The sequence below is a fragment of the Haliaeetus albicilla genome, chromosome 2, assembly GCF_947461875.1.
Source record: "Haliaeetus albicilla chromosome 2, bHalAlb1.1, whole genome shotgun sequence".
Taxonomy (NCBI): domain Eukaryota; kingdom Metazoa; phylum Chordata; class Aves; order Accipitriformes; family Accipitridae; genus Haliaeetus; species Haliaeetus albicilla.
Genome location: NC_091484.1, coordinates 55,074,885 through 55,087,787, shown reverse-complemented (window position 1 = coordinate 55,087,787; position 12,903 = coordinate 55,074,885). Strand labels below are relative to the sequence as shown.

Below are 12,903 nucleotides of genomic sequence, written 5' to 3'. Positions count from 1 at the left end.
ATAGAATGGTTTGCGTTGGAAGAGACCTTAAAGGTCCTCTAGTTCCAACCCCCCTGCCATGGGCAGGGACACCTTCCACTAGACCAGGTTGCTCAAAGCCCCATCCAGCCTGGCCTTGAACACTTCCAGGGATGGGGCACCCACAGCCTCTCTGGGCAATCTGTTCCAGTGCCTTACCACCCTCATAGTGAAGAAATTCTTCCTTAAATCTAATCTAAATCTACCCTCTTTCAGTTTAAAGCCATTACCCCTTGTCCTACCGCTACATGCCCTTGTAAAATGTCCCTCTCGGGCTTTCTTGTAGGCTCCCTTTAGGTACGGGAAGGCTGCTGTAAGACAGTCTGCTGTCTTTCCCAGTACAAGGCACACATTTAGTAGACAACATTAAATAATCCCAGAATATTGTTTTGTATTGAATCCTGAGGTATAGAAATTGTATTAGCATTTAATTGCCGCGTGCCGTATTCCCCATTGTGATTTTAACATACCTATTTCGACTCCTCTGGCACGATGAGTGCATATTAAGTAATTTAAGCGGGGGGGGGCTACACATCCTTTGTTGTCATCCTTACATGGTCTGCGACACGGGCTCAAAAAGCATTTCCAAGCTTTAGATCCGTGCTATAGGAAGCCTGCAATTTGGTGAGCCGCACGTAGGAGCAAGGAAACACTTAAGAGAATCAAAACTGCCAAAATTAGCACTGTAGCCAGAGAGGTGGGGTTTGCGAGAGGGCAGAAGGCAGGACTCCTGCAGGACTCGGGTATTGTCTGTTCACACCTTTGCATCAAAGCAACAGCAAATTACAGGCGTCTTGCCGACGCAGTTCTTTTGTGGGAAGAGCGAGCCCCCCGCCTTTCGGTCCGCAGGAGCGAGAAGGGTGTGGAGGGGGGTGTGCCCGCCGGTGCCTCCGTCCTCCCTCCCCGCGGCGGCTGCGGCCGTGCCCGCGGCCGGCCGTCCCTCGGCTCCCGCCGCGGGTGCGTGCTCCCCGCTCGGCCCGGAGGGGTGCAAACCCGCTCCTCCGGGGGCGGCCCCGGCGGGACTCGCCGCCGGGCGGGCGGGGGGCGCTGGCGGGCAGAGGCGCTCGGAGCGGCCGGGGCGCGGTGGGGAGGAGGGGCTCGCGGCAGGAGGAGGAGCGGGCGGCCCCAACGTCACTTTCCCCGGCCGCGTGTTTACGTGGAGATGAAGATGGCGGCGCCGGTGGCCCCGCCGCGGCAGCTGTCGTCGCTGTGAGACGGGACGGGACAGGACAGCGAGCGTGTGCGCCCCGGCTGAGGGGAGGGGGCGGGGAGGGCCCCGCCTCCCGCCGCCGGTAACGCTCTGCTCTCCCGCACAGACACCATGGAGGACGAGGAGCGGCTGAAGAAGCTGGAGGCTGGGAAAGCCAAGGTAGGAGGAGGAGGGGGGATAGGAGGAGGAGGGGGAGGAGGAGGAGGCGGCGGCGGCGAGGCTGAGGGGGGGCGCGCTGAGGCGGAGGGAGGGTAGTCAGCGGGGCCGGGCCGGGCGGCGGCGGAGCGTGGGGCTGCGGCAGGGGGGCTCGGCTCGGGGCCCCGCCGCGAACAAAGCCGCGGGCGGAGCAGGCGCTTTGCGCTGTCCTCCCTGCGCGCCCCGGGCTCCCCCCGCTGGCCTCGGGGCGCCGCGGTGCCGAGCGGCGTCCCCCGGCCGGGCTGCGGGTGCGAGTGGCCGGCGGCCGCGGGCCCCGCGCGGCGAACGCCACAGGTGCCTGTCGCAGGGCCGGGCGGTGACGGCCCGGGCGGCCCTCCGCTGCGGGGCCCGCTCCGTTGGCGGCGCCGGGTGCAGGAAGAGCCGAGGAGGAGGAGAGCTAACCTCCTTACCGCCTCGCACCCGAGGCACGAATTCCGGTTTGCCTCTTAAGCCCGGCAAAACTCTCTGTAAACCTGTAAGGCAGTCTGTAAAACCGACGGCTGCTCCTCGGTGTGGTACTAATACCGTGAGAGAGCCTTAGGAGGCAGAGGATTAAAGGTGCCTCCAGTGATGCGGTGAGGTGCGTTTGCCCGTCGCCTGAAAACGCGGGGTTGTACGGGAGTCACCTGCAGGACCTGGCCGTGTGCGCTCGCCGCTGGCAGCCCTCGGTGCCTGCACACCCGCCTTCAGCCGTCACCGCCTCATGGGCTGTCAGGCGGCTCAGACGGTGCCCTGCGGGCTTACCGGTGTGTTAATCGGGGAGCTTACCATTTTACTCTTTAAGCATGGCTCAGTACACACCGGCTGCAAAGCACTTCGCCTTCTGGGCAACAGACCAGGGTTACCACGCTCCAGGAGGACCTCTTTTTTACTTCAAAGAGAGCTTTGGTGTGGTCAATGAGATAAGATAATTAATGGCATTCGTAGGAAAATAAGATAAAATTAGTGTTTTGACATTAGGTATAGTCTGGTTCCTTCCGGCAATCGTTGCTAAATGATAAGATTTTTGAAGTTTGTAAGTCAGTCATTCATGCTAAAGATACACATGTAACTTGGCAGGGGGTAATAGTACAGGCAACGAGAAGACACACTAAAGATGAAACTATGAAACATCACCATTGTCTTGTTTATGTGGCCTATGGAGAGCAGAATGTAGGTCGGTTGTGAAGTATTGAATAAGTATTTTGCTGTACTAGACAAAAATTTTGTAACTTAGCGTGTTTCTGTTTCTTTTGAAAGAGTGTTCAAAACGTACATTGGGAAACTCTCCTGGATGGAGCTGTACGTTTTTATAGGAAAACCTGTTCTTAAATGCTTAGAGCAAGAATGGTGTTTACACAATGTTATGCAGTACTATTAAAAGGCACTGGGACAGATCGGGTACTGGTGGCAGTACATTCTGTCACACCCAGGTTGGTTAATTCTTTTGCAGAAAATTAGAAAGTAGTTCACAAAGAAAATGGTTGAAGTAAATTTGCCAGTATTATAAACCACAATGCAGAATTTATCAAGAGAATTTATATTTTTCTGGCCATGTTGGCCTGGGGTTAACACAGAAAATTAATGACAGTTACTGAAAAATGAACCAAAAGCCAGGACTCTAGCAGGAATTCAGTGGCTTCCTGCTTACTTTGAGAAAAGACATGTTCACACTTCACTAATTTATTTTGCGTTTTAGGAGCACTGTCATAACTCTCACCCTTCTTCTAGTCTTTTCTGACTAAATCCTAATGTTCTTCTAAGTATTTGCCTGAAGACTTTCATGTGCTATGCTTTTAAACATCCCGTGTGGTTTTAAGTCATTATAATTCTTTAAAGCTATATGTGATTTACATGGGAAGGGACTGTAAAAGCAGTGTTAGTTTGTCAGATTTTTCACTGGTGTTCTGTGTACCGCTTACCCCTTTTTTTACATGTGTTTTACTGCAGAGACTAGGTCTCAGTCTTCCAGTGACAGGTGTCACCGATAAAGGCAAAAAAGAAGAAATTGTGTTAGCAGAGAATGGAAGCAGGAGCTGCTCCTGCAGCTGCTTTTCTCTTTTTTTTTTTTTTTTTTTTTTTTTGAGGATACAAACACATTCATAATCAGCATGTCTCCTAAAATTGCTTGGCTCCAATGAATATTTTCTGCAAACCACAGGAACAAGCATCCAAAAAACTTTTGAGCCTAACCACTGAATGTTGTTTAAATAAAATAGCTGGAAAAGCATATTAAAGTATGTGTTGTTACTGTACTAAAAGTGCAGGTTTGCTATGCTGCAGATACCTTGATGCATCTGCCTGAAATGTCTTATTTATATTTAAAATATATAATTACATAAACTGTGGGATGAATGTTGGCAATTGGGAGGCTGGTAAAAGAGTCTGGTAGGTACCATAGAGGTGGCTGGTGCACTGCTAGCAGTGGAGTTATTCAAAATTGGGACTTAGATTCTTGTTTGTTTTGTTGCCTTTTTTTTTCCCCTCAAAAAGTAGATAGCTAACTACTGCCAAATCTCAGTATGTGCATTTTAAGCAATACGAACTTTCTGTAAAGCAATTATTTGGTTGGTTTCTGATCGTAATGTCAAGGAGGCAAGCTGTGGAGTTTAGTTCTGTGTGAATTTATCTGCAATGGAACTTTGCTTTTCTTTATTCGTGATGTCTTCTTAAGACACTGTCTCCCCACATCAATCTTTTACAGAGAAGTGTATTGCAAATGGATTTTCTGTAACAGAAGTTTCTTTTGAGTCATCCTTTATTATTACTGGAAATGAGAAGCTGTGTTGTGAATCTTACCTTGATTGAAAGGTGCTAGGTGTACTCAAACCTGGCAGAATGGGTCTCAGTGCAAACACACAGCCTTTGCCAATATATCATTTGAAAAATTGAATAAGAAGCTCTTGATAGAAGCTCACCAACGTTTATGTGTACCTGCTGACTTTTGGAGGCTATACCAAGCCTTTATTATGAAGCAGTCGCACCATATGTTGCTGTTCTGTCTGTTACAAAGCCACAAGGGCAAGGGAGGCACAAAGTTAAGCCAGTAAATTACATGCTCCTTTTTCCAGACCTATAGTCATTCATTTTCCTTTGCCGCAAGGTTAATGTGCTGGATATAAACCAAGCCTCTAAAAATGTCTGTCTCCCTTACCCGTTAAAATGTCTCTCTGTGCCTTTATAGAACTACCTTCTCCCCAAACAAGCAATTTCTTTGTCTTCTATCCCAATCTGATTATGGTGGAGCAAGAAAAGCATCAAAAATGCTAGTTAAGAGAAACAGGGTTGACTGTGATGGAAGGTGGAAAGGAGGTGTGTGCCAGCAGCAGAAATATAGATGCATGTTAAGTTGATCAGTGCCCCAGAACACAGTGAATTTAGAAATCAATCAGATATGTTATGTGCCTTGCTGAAGAGTTTCTACAATATTGCTGATGGCCTGAGATAGTGTAGATATACCTGGTCTTACAAAAGACTAGAGAGGGTGGTCATTGAAGATCTTAGTGTGATATTTATATACACAAGTACTATGTGTGCATGTCTCTGTGCATCAGTTTGCTTGGAAATCCCGTCTAACATTACAGTGGATACTATTTATGGTAGTTGGCTATGTTAATTTTATGTATTTATTTAAGAGCTTAGTAGCTGGCTTTTCTTATCAGGATGTTGCACTATTTTGGTCAGCTTTCAAAACTATGCAGAGTAGTGTGCTAGCTTCAGAATAAAAATGTTGGGGACTCAGATTCCCTTGTGAGAAAATAGCTGACAATATTTTGGTAAAGCTTTTTATATTTTAAAAAATATTTTTATTTAATTTATACACACACACATATATGAAATGCACAGCTATTATAACTGGTAAAATTAAGAGATATGAAACTACCCATAGCAAGTTTTGTAGAACGGTCCATTTTACAGTACTGAAATTTTATTTGCGGAGTATTTAAATATGTGCATTGCTCCTGTTTAAATTTGTGTTGAGGAAAGGGCACACTCCCTACCTGCATGCTTTTTTTTTTTGGTGTAGGAGGGGTGGGTGAGGGAAAGACACTAATTTACTTTGTAAATTTTCTCAGGTTGGTCTAGGATTTCAGGTCTAATGTTAGAAATACGTAATTTAATGTCCTGATTTTCAAAAGTTCTATGTATATTTGTAATATGTTCTTGTTGAGGTGTTAGAAGAAATTATGTAATAGTTGAAGAACCTTAAGAAATTAGGGAAATGGTTTAGTTAAACACTTGAGCACAGAATAAGCAGTGTGACTGCTTTTGATCTGTACCAGAGAATAGCTGAGCAGGTAGAACAGTGAAGTTGGTTTGGGAAGCTCTAATGGCACTCAGTGGACAAGTACTACAGGTTGTAGAAGTAATTTGACAAGTTACCTTCACAAATTGAATAGTAAAAAGAAATAATTGCATATTTTGTCTTCTGGTCATGGATGTGAATATTTCAGATGGCTGAAAATGAAAATGAGGTGTATTATTAAAATAGCATTGTCTAAGAGTCTGAGAATGTTCGCTGTTTGCATTCTTACATCTTACTCTTGAGGAGAGAAGAAGGTGTTACTTCCTTATCTCTGGCCTCTTTGGACTGAGAAGTTTTGTATTTCTCAAGGAAAGCTGTTGATCAGGTTGTTGTTTTTTTTTTAAAATGACTCAAGCAAAGCATGGAATAATTATGTGCCACAGTGATTAAAGGTCTAATTTAAAAGCCCCAGAAGAATTCAACGTAGAGATTGTGTTTGTAGAACACAGTCCTTTTAAATTCTCTGTAATTTACCTGAAGAGGAAAAAAAACAGTATTTCTGTGGTTATTAAGAGTTTTTCATCACAGAAGACAAATGAAATACATTTAAACTTTACATTTCATTGAAGAGCTGGCCTACTAACATGTCTTCTTTTGCTTTCATGTGTAGACTGTTCGTTTTGTTTATCCTCTGTCTGCCTCAAATAACTTGAACAAAAATAATTAAACAGAATCCTGGAAGCAAGAATTTTCTTTTCAGTCTGCATTTTTTTTACTCTGCTTTTCTCTTAAAATAAGAAGTCATATTCAGCCATATCACAAAGTGCTAATTTCATCATAAAGCCCTAGTCATTGCTGTCACTCTTCATAAAGTATGGCGGAGAGCAGCTTTATGGGCTAAAAGCTCACAGAATGAGAATGATGCTGGGCTTTCTCTATATCTGAAGATGCTGCGTGCGTATTAATGGACAAGAGAGGGAGCAACTGGAGGGGAGTCTAGGCTAACTCTCAAGAGGCTCCTGGAAAGGCACAGGTGAGCTTTGGCTCAGCAGATGTGAATGGAAACTGCCTAATCTCTTTGTTTATAATGAAGCAGGACAGTCCAGTGGAACTATGAAAAAAATACTATAATGAAGAAATGGGCCTTAAGACAATTTACTTCAGGGAGCCCTTTTTCTTGCACATGAAGATCCTCACAAACCTGTACCTAATTCCTAGGCATTCCTCTCTTGTATTACTAAGCTATTTCTTCTCCCAGGTCCTTCTGAACTTGTGGGGTTTTTGTATCCTCTTCTTTTACATGCTTCAATCCACTCCCTCTCCTTTGCATCTCTGTCAATTTTAAATGCAAATAGTAGGAGGTATAGGGAATTGCCTGTGTGTATTTTGATTATGAACATGAGTAAGCTTAAGAACTGGTTTTTGTCTTGCAGAGAAAATCACAGATACAAGGACTGAACATTACCTTGGAGAGAAAACATGTCATTTTAAAACTCTTTGAGTAAAAGCAGATAGGGCAGAAATTGAGTAGAGATGAGAGAGAAACAAAAAGCGAGGTGTTCACCTCACCGTGCATGCTTTTATTTTTGTTCAAAACAGTGGATATCTCTGCATTTTATCATAGAAGAAAGATTTATATACATTTAAGATGTAAATATATTTTATCTACAGTTTATTGCTTCTGGGCTGTTACATGAGCTCAGATGAGAGATCAAACAGAAAGCTAGTCTGTGAAACTCTTTTCAAGACACATTCTATTTCTAATAGCAGAAAATTGGGATGGCTAGCTTAAATGTTGAGTTTTTTAGTAGAACTTAATTGTTCTCTTGAGGATAATAGAACTACCTGCTCTTTACAGTTTTCTCAGTGTTCTTTTTTCCTTTTAAAAAAAATAAAAAGAAAGTCTACTTTTTTACCCATTGTCTTCAAGTTTTTTCTGGACTTTATTGGGTCCTTGTAAAAAAAATAGTACTTGAAATCTGGGATTTCAACTCTCTTTTCCATTGGCACTACTGGAACTCTTCCTATTTCTAAGCGTGTTCCCCATTTTTCTTCTATTTCCTGGTTTTGATCTCCATTTCCCGCATTCCAGAGATCTATTCTTGCTTTCAATACAGGGCTTGATTATTTGTTTTAAGTGTGATTGTCAATATACCCATTTGTTCAAAGCTATGAAGCAGCTGTCTCCCTTACAGTAGAGATGCAAGGTAGAATGACCTTAAACTAATACTTGCTTTCGTCTGAGGATGCAGATAAATATCACTTCAAAATAACCTTTGCTCTGTAGCCAGTTTAGAGAAAATTGGTCTTTAATCCAAGATGCCCAGTGAATTTCATAAAAATAGAGAAATAAGACAACACAGTATTGTTAGTAGCACTATGAAAGCAAGAAATTGCATTGTAAATACACAATTTAAAATGTTTGCTTGCTTTGCCATGTGTAAAGAGAAGGAATTGCAGAAGAGAATGCACAAAGTTGGTCTTTGCCTACATTCAGGACTTTCTTCATTTTAGCACTTGTCTCTCCCTCATTTCTATGGTCTGCTTTCCAGCTACTTATTTTCTTAGTATGGGTGTTGCAATAGCAAAACAGAGGTGACTGGGACATTTGTTTCCCTCAGTTATAACAGTGTCTAGACAAGTTTGTTTATATTGTTTTGGAAAATAAGCAGGATCACCACCACAAATTCTTTCTAAAGTACTTGCAGTAAAGCGTATCTGATACTCCAAGGAAAATAGATTGGACCCTTTAGCATATGTAGGTGTTACCAGAAAATCTTGTATTTTTTCCCCACGGGAAATAACCAAACAAGTAGGTGCTTTTAAATATTGATGTACGGAGACATTAACTGAAGAATAATATATGGTTAGTGTAGCATCTTAGTGTTTGGAATAGTGAAAAATCTGATGAAAATGAGGACAAAAAAGGCTGCTGAAGTAGGTCCAACTGTGTTGTCCTACCTTATATTGCAATACGAGATTATATACTAACAACACAATTGTTGGGAATCCTAATTTAGGGGCTGAAAGCTCTGTCTTAAATACCTGCCCTAGAGCTAGAGATTCAAATGTATTGCTATATATTTGTTTCAAAGTAATTTCATTACTGGTACCAGCTAACGTGACACTTTGAATTTGCAGAGCCACATTGATAATGTACTACAGTTCAATGAAATGCATCTGATAACTGCAGTCTTTTGAATGCTATGTTGAAGCATAAAGTCAATAGATCTTGAAATTTATGGTGAGACACTTGTATATTGACTGCAAAGTGCTGGCATGCCATATTGTGTTGATGGTTCTGGTGTTCCTGTTTCTTGAAAGAAACCTTAATCTGCATTTTTGCATGATTTCTTGAGAAGCCAACATTTTATTTTATAAACAACCTTTCCTACAACCAGTGGAGAAAAGACAGAAGAATGAATAAATATGTTAAGATTTCTTACAATTCTCAGTTTCATGGTAGTATGGAGTCAGTGTTCCTGCTTCCCTCCCCTTCTGAAAAGCAACCTGAACAAGGTTCCAGATAGAACAAATTATGTAGTTGTCAGCTGGGCAAAAGAATGTGAGACCCTGGAAACCAAACACTAAGCTTAGGAAGGCGGGGGAGTGATCAGATCATGGTTTTAACAACCCTAAGTTGTAGCATCATCACAAAACAAAGAAGAGATAGTCTCTTGGACCGTGCTTCTGAATCTCAAAACATGAAGAAATTTTAAGAGTCCACAATTGGAGATAATAATTTGAAAGAGGATGTATACCATTTTGATGATATTTCCAGGGGAAAGCATAGATTTAATGAAAACTGTACTGCCATGGCAAAATTACAGCTTATCTCTAAAACTATGATCCTGAGCCAAGAAGATTGGTGGAGTTGAAGAGGTGGAGTAGATGGGATTCTGGGACTGAGTATGTTTCTGTGCAAATATTGATAAAATAGGTGTTACAGAGAACAAGCAAAGTAAGTTGCACAAGAGCTTACTCAAATCCGACTTCACTGGTAGGCTGTGATTTAACAGACACAATTATCTCTTAATGGTGGTTTAGTTTTCTGAAGTTTTTATTTGTCCTTAAACTCTTACTTCTCTGTGAAGAAACCTGCTGTGCCCAATCACAAAACAAGGGAAAAATATTTAAATGTTCCTAAATCCATTTATATTGTCTAAGTGAGGTAGCTGATTTAATATTAGTACCATATATTGGGAATATATATTTTCAATTTAAAGTATATAGGAGAAATATCATACTATTACAGATAACACTCCATAACAATGATAAGAAAACCCTGTCTTGGTATGTTTAGTAGTATGTTGTGCTAGCTAGCATAGTTTGCTGTGTTTAAAGAGATAGTGGAAATCCTGATACAAGACTCCTCAAAGGTGGATATGTTTCCTAGATTTTCTTCATTATTTGGAATATATTCCAGGAATTAAATTTTGCTTTTTTTTAAAAAAAAAAAAAAAAAAAAAAAAAAGCAAAGTCCACAGACAAGTCTGAAAGTTTGTGAGCATTATCAGTGTCTTTGTGAGCTTGCTTTTCTCTCATGATTCAGCAGCGTGTAAAAAATAATAGAAGCCTGTCAAAATAATACAAGCCTGTCAAGTCTTGCACACTGAGCATGAAATTCATGCAGTTGGTTTTTTCCTTATGTCTGCTCTGCTCCTCACAGAGCTGTCTCTCACAAACCTACTGAGTTTGAGGGCTTTATTCTCACTCTGTCCATTCAGTGCCAGACAAGCCACATGGTACGAATTCATGTAAAAGTAATATAAACAAGGTGGGAAAATGATGAAGTGCAACTAACTTTGACTTGTTTTAAAGTATTTTACAATTAAAAAAAAAATCAAAACCACAAACATTTTTTTAAATCAAAATTTAAAGTTTTGTTCAGTTTCTGCACCAACCCTGTGTGCAGAGGTGGCCAGAATGCCTACGAATAATTTCCTAAAAATGTGTCTCAATTCTCCAGACTACTTTGAAAATCTCAGCATTAATGTTTGTGAAAAGATTGCCTTTGGCAACTGGGTGGAAGTCATCACATCACTCATTTATTAACAAGGAGTAGCTATTAGTCCCTGCTAAGCTTGAACAGAATTTAAACTGTTGATCTGTATCTGAAAAGCTGATTGTCTTGTTGCCAGAGATGTAACCTCTCAAATTCTGTATCAAGTCCATGGCACTTGTCAACTTGAAAAAACTGATAATCTCATGCTGGTTATTAATAAAGTCTTACTTAGGCATAGTCTATTCATTCTAAAGGTACCTTTTTCTTTCAGACTTCTTAGTTAATGAGAAATTAATACGAGCAAAACTATTCAGATCTTACTGTGCTTTATTCCATTCATATATATATTCTGTCTACCTTTTAAATTTTTTTCCTCAATTTTTGATCTTTAAATATCTCTGACATAAATACATTTTTATTAAAGAGGACACAGTGTGAAGTGGAGGAGAAAAAGCCTAGATGTGTTCTACATAAATACAGCTAAAGTGGTTTACAGCAGAATAAAGTTTTTTGCTAATATAAATTCTTTCTTTTTTTCTCTTAGGAGGAAAAAGTTAAACTTATATGAATCAGGATAATATAAGCAGTATGTAGACACTCAAAGTAAATTGATAGTTGATGCTTTTTCTAAAATCCGTGAAATACTCTCTTCAGCCCTTTTGAGCGAACTTCTAATAAATAGTGTATAGATTAAATGTTACAGCGCAGGAGGGAAGTAAAATATGCATTGTTGTGAAGTGTAGGAGTCTTGCTGATCAGAAACAACATGCAGTGGGCTGTAGCCCCTTTTCTTGCAGCATCAACACCAAACAGAAATGGCAAATGCTTTTGTGATTTAAGTTCTTTTGCGCTAGCTACATAGAGAAGTCTGGACAAAGCCTCTTCAGATACAGATTCTCTCCATGCATTTCATTAGGTGGCTCAATGTCACTGCATCTTTAAAGCCCTGTACTCTAGAACTGGTAGTCTTTTAAGTTAATTAGAGTTTGCAGTTGACTATTTGCAGTGTGTTGTGGAAGAACAAACTATTTGAGCTAGAATGGAGTATTGATTAGAATCTTACAGGAAGCATCAATTGCTTGACTACGGTTTTCTTTAGACGTGTCATGATTTTTCTTGTAGGATTGTAATCAGTATTCATGATTTTTGAGAAACAGCTGATTACCCCCAACCCTGGCCCCCTGGAAGCTACGTTGATGCTTCATAATACACTGTAACTAAGGCCGCAGTCGTCAGTAAGACTCTGCTTATACTCATTAGGAAGTCCCAAAAGACTGGCAAAGATTGCTTTTTAAAGGAAACAGACTTGTCTAAAGGAATCATCAGCATTAATGTCCTTGGGGATCTGCACAACTGTTAATATGAGAGTGCCTTTAGGTAACTAGGGCTAATACAGACAGAACTTCTTGCTGAAAGTCAGTGTGGTGTTAAGATTTTTGATACTGTTTGACATAGTCTTATAAGCAAACTAAAGACTTGGTCTAGGTACAGTCATCATTTGGTGGTTACAACTGTATGAAAAAATGGTTCTTAGCATTATTTTTGTTTTAATGGCTTACTCTCAAAGTAGGTGGTCTTTTAGTCTTTCAGGGGCCCATGTCATTCGGTATTTTCATTATTAGCAGTGGAAAGAATGCATTAATATATGTAGACAGTACTAAACTGAAGTGGGTAGCAAGCATGGTGAAGAGGCTTAAAATTCAAAATTATCTTGACAAATGATCTGGTACAAAAGGACATGGAAGCAATACTCAAGGCTTTCTTTGCCCCTTTAATGGTAAGGACTGTCCTTGGGCTTCCCACGTCCCTGAGTGTAATGGCAGAGTTGTAGGGACTGAAGCATTATCCACAGTACAGAAGGTCAAGCTGGGGACCACTTAGGCGTATTGGACGTACACAGATTTATTGGACTGAATGTGATGTATCCAAGCATCCTGCTGGAGCTGGCTGCTATCGTTACAAGGCTCTTCCCTTGCTTGTCTTTGAAAGGTCATTGTGATTAGGAGATTCCAAATGAGCAGGGAAAAAACCAAACATTCAGACCGATCTTCAAGAAGGGTAAGAAGGAGGATCTGGGGATCTATAGGAAAGTCAGCGTGACTGTTGCCTCTGGGAAGATTATGGAGCAGATCCTCCTGGAAGCCATGTTCAGGCACATGAAGGGCAAGAACGTGATTGGAATTTATCAAGGGCAAATAATTGTCTTCTGTGATGACCCGAGTGGCTCAGTAGATGGGGAGAGAACGGTGG

General features: G+C 41.3%; 1 protein-coding gene across 8 annotated transcripts in view; it reads left to right on the top strand.

The window, feature by feature from the left end:
* The first annotated feature begins 1,156 nt into the window (after positions 1 to 1,156).
* AKAP9 (A-kinase anchoring protein 9) overlaps positions 1,157 to 12,903 on the top strand; it is a 123,932-nt gene continuing 112,185 nt past the window's right edge. For all 8 annotated transcript variants that reach the window (XM_069775294.1, XM_069775284.1, XM_069775260.1 and 5 more), the window contains exon 1: positions 1,157 to 1,387. In XM_069775294.1, coding sequence (XP_069631395.1) covers positions 1,340 to 1,387 — 48 coding nt within the window. In that variant the 5' untranslated portion in view covers positions 1,157 to 1,339. The remainder of the gene's footprint in view (positions 1,388 to 12,903) is intronic.